The following is a 15999-nucleotide window of genomic DNA, read 5'->3' as shown; positions in this document are numbered from 1 at the left end:
AGAGAAACTCTGTCTCAACAACAACAACAAAAAAAAAAAAAGAAAGAAAGAAAGAAAGAAAATAAAAACCTGCTCTCTATGTGATAGCTCCAGATAAAAGCAAAAATGGTGACTCATTGGCCCTACAAGTATTTTTTCAAGTCTCAGGTCCAAGTTACAAGTCTGAGTCACACCCTAGAGAGCTAATGAAAGAGGACTTTTTAGCTATGTGTCCTATGCCTCAGTTTCTCCTTGGATGGGCCAACAGTTGCCTCACTGCCTATCATGAGATCTAAGTGGAGGCAGTACATGGGCAGGTCTCAGCCCACCCCCTGCGTTCTACCCATATTAGTCACAGAAGTCATACTGAAGCGTGGCTATGCTTTCTGTCCCTTCAACTCTCATCTCCAGAGGCCTTCCCAGCACATCTGGAAGGCAGAAACAGCTGGTGTAGGGGCTACAGATTGATCATGCATTTTTCTTATTATTAGTCATTTCAAATAAACTGGATGCATCCTAATTCAGGGGTTATGTCTTTGCAATGTTTGTAATTTAAAGAATTTTAGTAAATTTTAGTTTTATAATTAAGGCCCACAGCAAAACTGAGTAGGGAGACCTGAAATTTTCTGTATATTTCTTCTCTCCACATATGCACAGCCTCCGCTGCTGCCACATCCTCCACCAGGAAGGTACAGAAGTTATAACTAGTGAGCTCACTGGTTCATCACTAAGTCTCAAGTCTATGGCTTCTGATGGGCCCACTCTTGGTGTTAAGCATTCCATGGCTCAGACAGATGCATAATGGTGCACATTCGCACTTACAGAATCATCAAAAGCATTTCGCTTGCTGTGCCTAGACATCCCTCCCCTACTACTCCTGACTGTTAGACCTTCTCCACGCCCTTGCAACTTCTGAGCTTTTGACCGTCTCTGTGTCCACCGACTGAGCCTTATCAAAAGCATACAGCCTTTCCTGGATGGCTGCTTTCATTTGGTGATAAGCATTTAAGTTTATTCCTTGTCTCCTCCTGGCTTGACAGGTCATCTCTTCTTAGCACCGAATGTCCCCTGTCTGGATGCACCTGCTAATGTATCCATTCTACTGAAGAAAGACTGAATTTTTAACCTACCACCGGAGGCTGTGGTTTTCAAACACTGAAAGCTACTATGGCTCTTTCTCCCACAGAAGACCGGAGAGAAAATAGTCTCTAAGTGGTGTTTCAAACATGTTCACAACATAAACACTTGACTCTGTGATCTTCCACACCCTCCAGACTTCTGTCACCTTGGTTAGTTATTTCTACTTAAGTCTCGGGAGCTGGAATCCTAGCCAGTAGCCCCTAAGCCAAAGGTCTGCAGTGAAGTCCAGCATCCGTTCTAATATTCTGAGTGACTGTCATTGGTGCTTCTTGGGCCCGTGACATCTTAAGAGCCATCTGAGGCAGTCTTAGATGACTTCTGTGCCTCCTGGGTTTATTTGGATAATAATGACTAATGCAATCAAATAGAATGTGTTATTTAAACTGGGATGTTCTTATTCTATTTATTAAGATCTAATTAGCAGAAAAGAACATTTAGTCATTTTAATTGAACAGGTCAATGAATGTTAACGAACACAGACAGCCATGCAAACACCACCAGAATGAAAGCACAGAATGTTCCATGGAACCCAGACATTCCCTTGAGCCAGTGCGCTGCAAGACCCTACCCACCACTCAAGCCCTAGACGAGTAGCAACCCACTCTCCGTCGCCAGCATCCAGAGAACCCTGATCATGTGGTCTTTTATTCTTGGCCTCCCTTCCCCTTCTCTTCTCTCCTTCCTGTGTTGCTTTGAAAGGGACCCAGGCTCAGGCTGATCTTGATGCTGCACTCTCCCAAGGTCTAGGATTGCAATCACGTGCTATCGCAACAGTTCCGGCTCCTTTAGCCTACTTCTTTTGAGAGTCACTCGTACCGTACTGCATCCAGCAGCACCAGGGCCTCTTCAGCCCCAGAAGTGTGCTATTAGAGATCAAGCCGGTGCTGACCTGAAAGCTTTGCCTCTAGCTAAGCTTCCTAGTTCTAAAGGTGCTATGTATGCTACCAGCAGAAAAAAGCAATCAACAGTCTTCTTCGGGTGTGAACCCCATATGTACTAAAATAATTATGGACCTGGAAAGATGTGCCAACTGGTGCAATAGTGGCTGGGATGTCATGGAAGTAACCAAACACTTTATGAGTGCATTTAAGGCCTCTGTCACAAGATGAAACCCATACCTGTTACCAGAACTGGGCCAAGAACCCATGGCTGGACAGGGCACAGGTTCTAGGAGAGACCCTACCATTGTTCTACTAAGTTGACATAGTATTAAAACAGCTCCTACTATCCTGGAATGTGTTCACAGAGTACGGCTTTTCTCAACCCTTGCCAGAGAAGCTTCTGGTTGCAACAGATGATGGTCAGCACAGAGACCCACAACTGACCGAGGTAGAGAGAGTAAGAAACTGTGCAATGTCTAGCCTTAAGTGAAATATATATTCCTCACTTCCTCCTTCAAAGGCTCCAGAACCACTGCAGGAGAGGAGGCAAAAAGAGAATAAGAGCCAGAGATGGTGGCAGACTACAAGGCCATAGATGTCTTCTGGAAGCAGCAGGGTGGCTGCTTACAGCAGACATGACAGCAGGCACAAGAGCCGTGTAAGGCTCAAGCCAGACAAACCCCAGCATGAAGAGGGAAGTTGGGCATGAAGTTAACCAGGAAGTTATGGGCAGTTCTTGGCTGCTGGGAGGGAGACAGTCAACTAACAACACCCCAAGGCCACACTCAAAAATATTCCAGCAATACAAACAGGCCTTGATGGGGGAGGGGGATTACAGATGCTAAGTTGTGTGGGAAGGGATGGAAGGGGAATTTGGGAAGATTTGGGGGAAGGAAGGTGAATATGATAGGAGAGTCTCAAAGAACCATAAACATAAAAACATTAACATAACATCACAAACAACATCATAAACATAAACATAATATAAAAACAAAAAAACAATGTAACAAAAAGAGCTACACATGCCTACATTAAAACGCTCCAAGGGGATAAAGAATTGTGTTCAACATCTTCCCAATGACACCTTGAACTACAGGTGCATCTTACTAGGAGATACTAGGAGACCAGAGCTCCATGGAGTCAGGGAAATGATCTTTGCAGGTGTGCCTTCAGCTGGTGACCGTGACGGATCTCACTTCTCAGCTTGCCAGCTGACAGCTCTAAAAGGAATTCTCCCGGTGACATCAGGAGAAAAGGCCAAGTGAAGACCTGAAATGTCACTGCTGCATAAAAAGAAGCAAATTCCCTGAGACGCTGCCAGGATCGACTTGCTGGGAACTCTGGATGTAACCCAGAATCTTTTGGGCAACGTTGGGATTCTTTTTTCAAAGTAAACAGCAGGATCTTGGCCTGGAAACTGAACTTTATGGTCCTTTGGCTTTGCCCTACTCCATACCCTGACTCCACCTTAGCCTAGAAAACCATCAGTTCACATACCTGGGGCAGGCCTAGAAGCCACCAGAAGGGAGGGGTCATTCCCAAACAACTGTCACATGACCATTCTAGTGATTATTTGGAGGTCATACTCAATGATAATCTGTATTTTACCTTTATACCCACAAAGTATGAAAAGCCTGGCCCCTGGGAGAGAACTGTCACATACAGTTATAGATAAGTATTTTTTATACTGTCATTGCTTAAGTAGTGAATAATATCCAGGGAAGATTAGACGAGAAGACATCTAAAAAGCCTTTTAGTAAAAGCTGAGGAGCAATATATCTATAGCTTTTGAAAAGCCCCAGCATATTTCTGAGAACACAGTATGCCACCTAGATATGTAGAGTTGTGTTTATGCCCAGGATGGACTTGAAACATCTCTGAACTATAGCCTCTAAGTCTAGGATTCAATGTAAGCAGGACATGAGCACTAAAGCAGATTGTCAACTACCTGGCACTATGTCCAAGGAGTGTCCCAGCAGACACACACAGCCCCTTAGCAAAGACTAGACACTGACCACAAGCATTGAAAGGAATCTTTGACTAACCACGATCCAGTCAGCTACCAGATTCACTATTTTATGGAATTAGTTACAAAATCACTAAACAAGCAACAAAAATCTACAATAAACAGTATCAAGAATAAAATAGGGAGAGAGGTAAATTTAATTGCCCTAAGTGACAAGGTATGAAAATATCTGAATCTGCAACAGGAAATTGCATGACGTGTAAAGATATAGTGAACAGGCACATGTTAGAGTGGAAAAAACGATACATGTAAACCGTTCCCCGAGGAAGGCAGATGGTAGGCTTGAGAACTTCGGCTTAGCTCTTTTAAATATGCTGGAAAGAGCTAAAGAAAATCTTGTTTAAGGAAAAAAAAAACACAGGATAATCAATGATGATATTTCACCAAATAGAAAATACCAAAAGAAAGGCAGGGGTCATAATACAGTATCAACTATACATTATGCAGCTGAAGAGAACAAAAATTCAAACAAAAACTTCTTCAGAGAAGTAAAACAGCAAGACTGGGTAGGCAGAAGGAATTAGCAGGGACCTGAAAGATTGGCTAATTGACATTATTTAGTCTGGACAGAAGGGGAGCAAAGAACCAAGAAACACAACAGACCTTAAGCCAGAGGTTCTCAACCGGCTGTCTGCAACACCTTTGGGAGTTGGACCTAAGTCGCCTAAGACCATGGGAAAACACAGATACATTACGATTCATAGCAGTAGCAAATTACAGTTACGAAGAACCAGTGAAAATAATTTTAAGGTTGGGGGTCACCCCAACATGAGGAGCTGTACTAAAGGATTGCAGCCTTAGGAAGGTTGAGAACTGCTGCCTTAAGCAATGCATGGAACACCACCAAGAATGTTAAAGCCCACACAATGAGGTGTAGAGAGGGAAGGGGAGAAGGGAAAACAAAGGTTAGAAAGAATGTTTGAAGAAGTTATGACCCCAAACTTCTCCAATCTGATAAAAAAAAAAAAAACACGAATCTAAACTTCCAAGCCCAGGGAATTTCAAGTAGGTCAAACTTGAAAGGACTGATACCTGGACACGTCTTAGGTCAACTGTCAAAGCTGAAGTCATAGAGAGATCACAGAACAAGAGCAAGTGACTGTCACTCACACAAAGAATCCCCAAAAGATCAATAGCGAGTCGCTTATAAACCACAGATGACAAAGGGCAGCATGGGGCATATTGAAAGCCATAAAATAGAATAAAAAGAAAAGCTATGAGTCAAGAATTCTATATATAGCAAAGTCATCATTTTAATTCTATATATAGCAAAGTCATCCTTTTAAAATTAAAATTTGAGCCATTCCAAAATAAAAACTAAGGTAATTTGTTATGAGACAGGTCCTAGAAGAAACGAGAGAAAGAAATAACATCACAGAGAAACACAACACTTCTCCTGCCTGATTAAAAAGATGATTGAACAAAACAATAATTGCAAAGTTGGAGTAAAGGGCACACAACACACCAAGCTTTAATTTGTATTAAGACAGCATAAAAAAAGAAAAAACAGAGTTACAGAAGGCCAGCTTCTGTATAGTATTGACATTAAGTTAGTATTCATCTGAAACAGCCTACTGTATATTACGATGTTCATCTTGTTATCAAGGACAATAACTAAGAAAATAACACAAAAATACATCCTTAAAATAAGAAAATTAAAGTAATATGCCAGGGCTAGAGAGATGGCCCAGCCATTAAAGACTAGGCTCACAACCAAAAATGTCAAGCAGTATGCTAGAAAACATAAAGGAGGGAAGTAATAGAGGAAGAGACAAACACTTTAGCACATGAGGCACTTAGGAAACAAAGAGAGTCTGAGTCATGATCCTTCCTTAACAGAATTTATGTTAAGTGGAAAATATCTTCAATTGTGGGCAGACATTAAAACACAGTCCAAATATGTGATGTCTATAGGTGACTTCATATTCACAGAGCTAGTGATTCTTCAGTAAGTAGAAAAGGGACAAACCAGGGCTGCTGGTGTTGAGGAAAAAAAAGAGGGCCTGGGAAAGAAAAGATGCAAAACGACCTGTGGGGTGGATGTGTCAAAAAAACATGAACGATGGTATGAAAAAAGCTACCCCAGAAAAAATAGAAAGTTCTTAACAAATAGCACAGCTGTCTCTCAAAATGAAAAACTCAACACTAGGGTTAGCTATAGAGTGTATATAGTAGGTGCCCACATATCTAGCTAGAAAATATATCCAAAAAGAAAGAAAACGACAAGAAACTGATGGGAAATGTTAATGACCCTAGAAGGTCAATTTAGCAGGTGGAATTGGAATTCAAGAAAGACAAACCAGAAAGGACAAAGAAGAGATGATTTGCTTGTAAGCTGCAGTAAAAGTTTCTGGAAGCATCAAATAAACAAAAAATCAGAACGAGTGTGGCTCTGCAGTGCGTGGCAACCAGATCTAAGGTCGATATATTACAGCATTTCAGAAACTGTAACAAAAGATGTCTCTCAATATTATAGGTATCATTTGTACAGAAATTCACTGATAAGATCAACTTATTCATGATGAAAAAAATTCCATAATAATAGGCAACTTGAGATATATATTCTAAAATGTACTGAAGAGAAAAATGTACAGAAGTAGACAGAAGAATGATTCACAAAATAAAAAACATGATTTGTTAAGAAGCTTGGTTAATTAAAGTAGATGGTACCGGCTTCAGGAGAGATTGACAGGTGCATTCCACAGCACAGATCTCAATAACCAGGCTCAGGCCCAGCAATGGGAGGGGAAACACGTCACACGTGAGGAGAAATGCTAACACTCAAAAACTGCTACTCAGACAGTGGACTACTCATCCTTAGCAACATGACGGGGCACAGAGAGCCTCGGGTATGTAAAGGGTTGCCACATAAATGAGTGTAAAACGAAACAGATTTTACAGAATTAAAAAAATAATAATATCTAAAAAAAAAACAGGGCAGGAGAGACTGCTCAGGAAATGAAGACATATGCTGGCAAGCCTGCTGATCTGAGTTTGATCTCCAGGACCCTAGGACTTCTGTCCATGTCCTCTGACCTCCTCACTTGTGGCATGACACATGAGCATGTACACTTGCATGCACACATACATACATACATACATACATACACACATACATACATATACACACACAAATAAATAAAGCAAAAGATGTGATATTAAAAATAAAAGACAACAGCATGATCAAGTATTATTCATTTAAAACAGAAAAGGATCCATGTATTAAGAAACCCACAAACAATGAAACATTTTTATGAAGATAAGAAACAGTAATTCACAGAGGAGCTAACCAAAATGCCAGACTCCTGTCCTAAAAGGCAAGCTAAATCAATACATTCCTAAATCTCTATGGTATCTATATCACTACAGACAAGGGCTCTTTAAAAGAGATTCACGATGCCTTGTGATATATAAGATAATCTATAATCTGTTATATATAAAAATATTTCAACCTTGTGGATAGTTTCTTTTGGGGAGGAAGACAAAGGGTATTTTATCTTCGTATTTTATTTAACTGTTTATATAATGGTCTCTTAAGTATTAATTATCACAAATAAGGTAGGGGGAACAGTGTTCAACTCCTTGCTAGTTTACATAAGCTTTTTAAATCATGCTACCTGCGATTGCACACGAGAGTGTCACCATTATGATCGCAAACGTCACGAGCTGCTTCTCTTGAGGCTTTTTGACAAATCATCTAATTAGAGTTGTGTGGTCTGGTACTAACTTGGGATTCATTTACTACAAAGACAGCAAGTCCCTCAATCATAGGAGGCATTTCATATGACAAAAGACACCAGGTGGAAAAAAAAAAAAACACTATCTTTGTTGTCACTGCTGCCACCAGCTTTCAGTGTCTGAGAAGGCTCTCAGAAAACACTACAGAAGAGGTGTGTGTACCTCCCCACACACATGCACAACATTTTCCGTCTTTGTATCCCTCTTGTATCATGCTCATAAGGTCTTCTTCCCTAGTGCTGGTCAGGTGACTGCTGTCCCTTCCCTTCCTCTATCACAGACCCTTCTGCCAGCATGTCACCAGTTTTGGGCGAGGAATCTTGGCACTGTCGTTCGACCCACAGCCAGTGTAGAGGCTCAGACCCATGCAAAGGAAGAGTCACAGCACAGCTAATAACCCGCTCGTGTGTGAGGGTCTCCAAAGGGATACTGCTGTCGACAGAACTCTGGAGGTGTGCATCCCTGCCACCGGCACGGTCACTCATTCCTGAAATCACCCAGTGACTCCAGCGGGCACCTAACACCGCTTCTTCCTAACGAGCACTAGGGACAGTCTCCTTTCACAGGCAATTCATTGTGACTGTCAGTGGAGAGGAGAAGAAAAGGCCAGTGATCTCTCTGGGAATGAGTTCGGAAGCTCACAGAGATCTTGTCAGTTTGCTCCTCTAGAAACATGGGTCATTACGAGAGAGGATAAACACAGGGCCTTGAGGAAGAGAAATCAGGACTTCAAGATCTGTTGTTCTCTATGTTTTGGCCAGTTGTAGATTTTTGAAATAGTCTCTCCATCTGTAGCAAAGAAGGAGATTCTTTGATAAGAGGAGAGAGCTATACTTATCTGTAGATGTAAGGACACAAGTATTTAGAATACAGTTATAAATTATACTGGCTTCAGCTCCAACCCATTTAAATATAATGCAATCCCCTATACCTAAAATTCAGGAAACATTATAAAAAGAGGGGGCAGAAAGATCATAAGTGCCAGAGAACCTGAAATCATATTTCACACAGAGAATTTCTGCTGTGAAATAGTGTTTCCTATATGTGATGAAAACTTCATCCATAAAATCTTAACATGGTCACCCAAATAAAATATCACAATGAAAACACCAGTTTTCATGCCAACATAAAGGGGAAAGTGGCATAAGGCCTCACCCCTGAATGAAGAACTATAGGCAATTCTGTAGCTGCTGAGAAAGTGAGAGTCAACCTTCACCAGGGATGAACCTCTGGTAGGTGATCTAATCCCAAGTGGTCAGCCCTAAACACACACACACACACACACACACACACACACACAAAACACTGGGCTCAGCAAGTTATGTGTGTGCGTCTTTGTAAAACAATAACAATTAAAGAAAAGGTCAATAATTTGAGATATGAAATATGGAAGATATGGAGGAGTTGAAGGGGGTGAGAGAGGAGTGGTAAATTATTACTAAAAAAGACTTCAAGGCAATACAGCTATAGAACTCCAGACAAGACCCTCCCCTCATCTTCATCTGCTCCCCACAACTTACCCATCACCTACAAAATTTAGTTCTATTTTCTGGATTTGGGGAACTTGAGAGGGTCTTAAAGAAGAAGAGCTGAACATAGCATGGTTGGTGTTTTACGTGGTGTCATGGCTTGGCTGAGGCTTGAGTGTGTATACAGGGTTCATGGGTTACAGTTTGGTCCTCAGCTTGATGATAGTGGGGCCTAGTGGAGGACATTAGGCTGCTGAGGTTGTCTCCTCAGACGGAATTAATGACTATCTCCTGACGGGAGTTACTGCAAGCATGGCTAGTTATGAAAGGGTGAGACTAGCTGCTCCCTTGTGTTCTCTCCCACCAAGGTGTCACGTGTCACGAGGCCCATCAGAGACTGAACCAATGAGACGGCCATAGTTTGTAATTTGTCTTGAAAATTGTGAACTAATTATGCTTTTTCTTTATTAAAAATATGCAGCTGCCAGGGAGTGGTGGTATACACCTTTAATTCCAGCACTCAAGGAGATAGAGGCAGGAGGAACTCTGTGAGTTCGAGGCCAGCCAGGTCTATGGAGTGAGTTCCAGGAACGTCAGGGCTGTTACACAGAAGAAAAAAAAACTTGACTCGAGAAAAAAAAAAGTACACAGCCTTTAATGCCCTACGCAGATATTAACTGGTGTGTGTGCACGCATGCAAGCATGTAATGATATTTCATTTGTATTTTCATAAGTAAAGTTTGCCTGAAGGTCAGTGCAAAGTGGTCACACTAGTCAGACATAGGGGCAGGCAGTGGTGGTGCACGCCTTTAATCTCAGCAGTAGAGAGGAATATAAAGCGGATGAGACAGGAACTCGCTCTCCTTCGGTCTAAGGATTTCGCAGAGGTAAGAGCTCTTTAGTGGCTTGACTGCTTTGTCTTTCTGATCTTCAGGTTGAACCCTGATATCTGTCCCTGGGTTTTTATTATCTGTGCTACACAACAAGCATGTCAAGTAGCTTTAAGAAAAAGCAAACACCCCCTCCCCCCCCCAAAAAAAGCCGGGAAGTGGTGGTGCATGCCTTTAATCCCAGCACTTGGGAGGCAGAGGCAGGCGGATCTCTGTGAGGACAGCCTGGTCTACAAGAGCGATTTCCAGGACAGGCTCCAAAGCTACAGAGAAACCCTGTCTCAAAAACCTGAAAGAGAGAGAGAGAGAGAGAGAGAGAGAGAGAGAGAGAGGGAGAGAGAGAGGAGAAAAGAAAAAGCAAACAGGCACAGATATCTGTAAATAGGCTATGTTTGGTTCCTGCCAGAGGGAGGTCTGGTGAAAACCTAGAGAAGTGAACAAATAGTAAAGAGTACAAATGAGACCCTGTGGGTGAGTATGGAAAGACAAGATGGTTAGGAAGAGGATGTAAGAGGGACTCACTGGCATCCAGGCTGGGGTGTGGCATGAGAGGCAATGTGCAAGTCAAGTCAAGGGGTGTGTGGTTCAGGAGAGCCAGCGGGCAGAAAGGGATATCTGTGAGGTCCACGGTAGGTTGGGTGGGAGAAAGAATTTTGATGCCAAAGACTTGGGCTCAAGTATGAGTTAGTTGTGTCAAGGCCTGGAGGCTGCCTCTTCTCTTCTTTAGTACTTTAATACCAAACTGACTCTTGCCTGTAGTACTAGGAAGAGACATGCCCACATCACACTCAGCCAGCGGCCACCATCATCACCCACAGTGTTTCACAGATGGCACATTTGGGGTCATTCACATAAGAATCCTGATTGACAGCCACTTGTTATGTGTCAACAAGGCAAACACATAATTCCTAGCTAGATGCTTGGTGGGACACTCGTTTTGATGTTTTTAGGGTGTATTTAAGATGAAAAGTACGTTTAAGTCAATAATTGCCGAACAGAGCTGAATGCCCTGCCTAATGTAGGGGCTTCTCATAGGGCTTCATCTAAGCAGTTGAAAGTCCCTCAAGAAGAAAGAATGACTTCCTCTACAGAGAAGGAACTGAGGTTCAAAAGCAAAGTGGTACTCATTCTCCCCTGAGGTGCTAGGCTGCTGACCCAGGCTGAGGGTTTGGGCCTTGTTAACAATCTTGTGAGATTCTTTAAAGTAAATAACCAAATAGACGAGCAGGCAGAAACTAGCTAGTGTAACCTGTGTGCTGTGTTTTCTAGTCATTCCTCACTGATACATAGATATCTATGTAGGTATGTAGAGTTCGGTCTCTGTATTCATGGGTTCTGCACAGACAAAAGAACCTTGTTAGGGGAGGGACAAAGAACTCCCCACCCAAACTTTCCCTGCTCCACAGTGTGTGGCTGCCTCTGGGTGGTGTCTATCCAGACAGGCAGCACCTGCAAGCCTCCGTTGTAACTGGAAATGGCCTGGTGACGAGTTCTTGCTGTGAGATATACACACGCTGTGCATAACTATTAGGCCAAGGAGACCCAAACCCACCTCCCATGAATCCCAGAGACTCCCCAGGCATAGGGAATAGGAGGACACCAAATATTAAGACCTACAGTCTTTCTGAAATCTTCTGTCGAGGGCAGCATCTGCATTGGAGAGCCAATGGGAGTAAATCAGCACTGCACAGAGCCACTAAGAATCTGGGGTTTGGCACAGTGGCTAGCATTTCCCTAGCGAAGCCCTTCATCCTCCAGCTGGGCCCTGGGAGGAGATCAATCAAGGCAAGGTGAATGCAAGCACCTTCCAGAGAGCAGCTGGTCCTACACTAATCACCCAGCAGGCCCCAAGAACCAGCTCTTGGAACACTGCCTCCACAGGCACAGCTGCTGCCATCCCTTTCTCCCTGTGTGAGCTCCACAAACCTCTCCAGCTTTCCCAGGATACATCTGAGCCACATCCATAAGGTATTTCTAAGGCAGCTCCATCCTGGCCACCCTGCGAGGATCTCCATCCTGGAGCTAGGATAGAAGTGGGGGAAGGGGGCGGCTGAGTGACTAAAGATGTATGTTTCTACATCCATCCTAAGGAGCATTGTTGTTTTTTTGTTAGGTGACTGGCATCCAAGGTCTTAATCTGTCTGTCCTGTGGGGGTATGTGGAGGAATGGAACAGACTGTTTCTCCGTTGCTAAGGACAGCTCAGAAGTTACAACTGGTCCCCAGCCAGTGTGTGCACTGCCAACCCATCCTACACAGAGCCAGTTTCTTGGTCCCCATGATGGAGTTGCCATAAGTTCATCCATCCAAGAAAGAGAATAAGGGCTGGGAGCTGGAATGTAGAGCATACGAAAGGAAAAAGAAAGACCAGATGTGTTTTGTTGTTGTTCTTGAGGCTGGATGGAGAGGGGACTAGGATTCACTATGCCAGCCTCTCCCTCCACTTTTCTGCACATTTGAAATGTTCTATATTAAAACATTTAAGGAAATCTCTTCTGTGAACTGAATTACACAAGAGGAAGTTCAACTGAATTCTCCCCGGACACCATTTCAGGATATCACAGTCACATTCATGAAGGAAGTATCTTCCACAAACACATTTCCTGTTTTCCTATTTCCATTAATATTTAGTACGCATCATTATCTCCCAGCCTTATCACTTAAAACAAGATTTTTAAATAATTGATTAATACAAAAGGCGGACATAACCACACTGCCTTGTTCAGTGCCCATCAAGGCTCTGACACGGACACATCAATATATTAATGCATACACCGAGAAGACCAGGCTGCAGATCAATACACACAGAGATGCTTGGGGATACTTCTCAGAGGGAAAGACCATCAACCTTTCCCACCCCTGGTGTGGTCTATGCCTCCTCACCATGCCCAGTAATGATTCCGCTCAAGAAAAAATGTTTTATCCATGCAACCTCTAAAGTTCCCCCAAACTAACATGTCTTGAACTCTGGTAGAATATATGTTGATTGTATACTCCTGTGTGAGTATTTGCACATGCACATATCTCATAAGCACATAAACAGATCTTAGTGGCTGGAAAAAGCATTGGTATCCATACTTTCAAAATGTCTTTGTTCTCAGAATATCCTCGAGGGATGTCACCAAAGCCCGCAGATAAAGGATGTGGTAGCACAGTCATAGGAATCACTCAAGGGGCATGCTGGGAAGAGCAGCGTGCCAATGCACAGCCAGTTCTTGAGAGCCCATCAGCACGCAAGCAGACGCTAGGTACAAAAGTCTGCCACCAGCTCATAACAAGCACTGCACACCAGCTCCTGACAACAGCTGAACGCTGGCTGTCGCTCCCTCTGCCACACTCACTCCTCCGCAGGCAAAGCACTGTCCAAGGCCACCCGAAACTCCAGGTGCCACTTACCACAAGTGAGAGAGGCCTCTTCCAGGAGACGACACCAATGAGTCCAGACAGCAGCACCTGGAAGGAAGGCGAGCAGAGGGAGGTGAGACATTTGGCAACCTCTCAGACTAGCTTCAACCTGTTCCACTCATAAAAGGACATGTGAAATCCGTACAATACAAGAGTGGTGTTTTCACGAGCTGGGTCTCCACTCCAAATGATGACAGCCTATGGCCACACTGACCTGGCTGTTCGAGAAACCCACGTGCTACAGAGCAGATTGCTTCCTGTGCGGTATTGCAGAGCATGTCAGTGTCGGGTTTACAGATGCTCCATGAAGCTGCTTCGTGTTCCCCAGTCCTCTAACTTATCTGGCTGAGTCCTATAAAATCACACAAAGGCCACTCGTGGACACCCCTGGAGTGAAGGCCACTCTGAAGTGAGGTGGCTGCCCGCCATACAACCTTCCCTCCAGTCTGTGTTCCCAGCAAAGTTTCCCATCTTGATAATAAGCAATAACTCCTTAGACTGCTCTGGAACTTTCTAGACACGGGCTCACAGCAGCCCACCCCTTTCCTGACAAAGCCCTGCCTTTATTCTTGCCCCGGCTCCTGTTGTTGCCCCCTGCTTCTCCTCTCCCATGTCATCTTTATCACACTGAAGCACTGTGTGTTTGTGCCTGTGTAAACAACTGCTCAAACACATGACATTTATCTAGCTCCAGGCCCACCTTTTCCTACAGTCTGCACTCGGCAGGGAAGACACTGGCTTGATTCACATATTCTTGGTCTCCTTGGGTCCAGGAATAACCAGAGACTATAGAGACTAAGCTACTTCCTATCTAACATCTGTATTCACCCTCCACAACTTAATAGAAGCTTTGCTTCTCAAGGTCACAGAGAGATCACCAAGTGCTACAAGGTGCTGCCCCATGTTGCCCATCAAAGGACTATCCTCCGAAGATATCCCGCCCCTCCAGGCTCTGCAGTTCTCCATCACTCGTCTTCTTCCCATTTTCCACGCTGCTCTCTTCAGCATCCTCTTAGAGTCCTAATCCCTGATTCCATGTTCCCAAGATTTTTGTCTGCTCTTCCCAGTCACATGGGAAACTAGCTATTATGCACCCTAAGAAACCTCCACAGCCCAGAGCTGTCTGCTAGGCATCTCAGCATCTGTGAATTCTGTTCCTGGTACCTGTTGTTCTCCCACTCGGCACATTCCAAATGTATCTGAAGCCATCACCTTCCAGGCCTGGTGTTCCTCTAACAAGCTCAACTTTCCAAAACCATGCTACTCCTGCCTGGCCACTCATGCCTAAATCTCATCCCTCGCCCGCCCACCCCAATGTCTAAAAGGACCCAGGGAAGGAGGCTCTGGCTTGCTGATCAAGAAAATTAATTATTCAGGAGGTCTTATCATAAATAAACTCTTTGGACATGAGATCCTGGAAAGATGGGCCTCACACACCTACCGCTGTGGGATTAGGTCAGGCAGCCAACGACCCAGCTGGAACTCTTGGATGCTTTATCCCTGGAACTCCACAAGGGCCAACCAGACCTGTGAGGACCATGCTAATACAGCTACAAAGTCTGCTTGGTCACTGTCTTAGTTACTGTTCTGTTGCTGTGAATAGACAGGACCAAAGCAACTCTTAACAAAAGAAAGCATTTAATTAGGGGCTTGCTTACAGATTTAGAGGGTTAGTCCATGATTATCATGGTGGGAATCAGACAGGCATGGTGCTGGAGCAATTTAGCTGAGAGTTTTCCATCCTGATTCACAGGCAGTGGGGGTGGGGGGGGGGAAGAGAGAGAGAGAGAGAGAGAGAGAGAGAGAGAGAGAGAGACAGAGAGAGAGACAGAGAGAGAGAGACAGAGAGAGAGAGAGAGAATATGGGCACCTGGTGTGGGCTTTTAAATCATGAGAGTCCACTCTCAATGACACACCTCTTACTCCTTCCCAAATGGTCTACCAAGTGATGGTTAAGCATTCAAACATATGAGCCCCTGGAGGTCATTCTCATTCAAACCACTAGTCACAGACCGCAGCCGGCAGAACCAGACCTTATACCCAATAGGATTTAGTCTACGCACATGAATCCTTCAGTCAGCACTGACAATTAACCACAACCTCCATGTGCTGTCCAGCATTCTTTTCCTGGTATTCTCTCTCTAACGCTGGAGAGACCCTTGGCTTCTATCTCTCTGGGCTTCTGAGCCTAATTCTTCAACAGGTCTCTAGAACTTGACTTCTAGCCAAGACCCAAACAGCCCCACCAGCCTGTGAGGCCAGCTCTATCATTACCAGATAGACACCCTGGTCTCAAGTCATTTCAACATTAGATCCCAGGGCCATTTCTCTAGTGAACCTCTCATTACAACTCCTATCACTATTTCCTGCTTGACATTTCAAACTCCAATTCCATTCTTTCACCTCCAAATTCTCCTCTTCAGGTTGAGTGGAAATTCCCAGCAAGACATCTTCTGAGCTCACTATATAGTC

The 15999-nt window shown here is 43.9% G+C and overlaps 1 protein-coding gene across 1 annotated transcript in view; it reads right to left on the bottom strand.

Annotated features, from left to right (window-relative positions):
- Positions 1-15999, bottom strand: part of Fam189a1 (family with sequence similarity 189 member A1) — a 404848-nt gene that overhangs the window by 205841 nt on the left and 183008 nt on the right. The window contains exon 2 of the mRNA XM_041651130.1: positions 13519-13575. Coding sequence (XP_041507064.1) covers positions 13519-13575 — 57 coding nt within the window. The remainder of the gene's footprint in view (positions 1-13518; positions 13576-15999) is intronic.

This window comes from Microtus oregoni, unplaced genomic scaffold, assembly GCF_018167655.1.
Source record: "Microtus oregoni isolate MIOR12 unplaced genomic scaffold, Mior012 000000F_ref0000247, whole genome shotgun sequence".
Classification (NCBI taxonomy): Eukaryota; Metazoa; Chordata; class Mammalia; order Rodentia; family Cricetidae; genus Microtus; species Microtus oregoni.
Note: the sequence above shows the minus strand (reverse complement) of the source record. Positions and strands in the feature narration are given on the sequence as shown.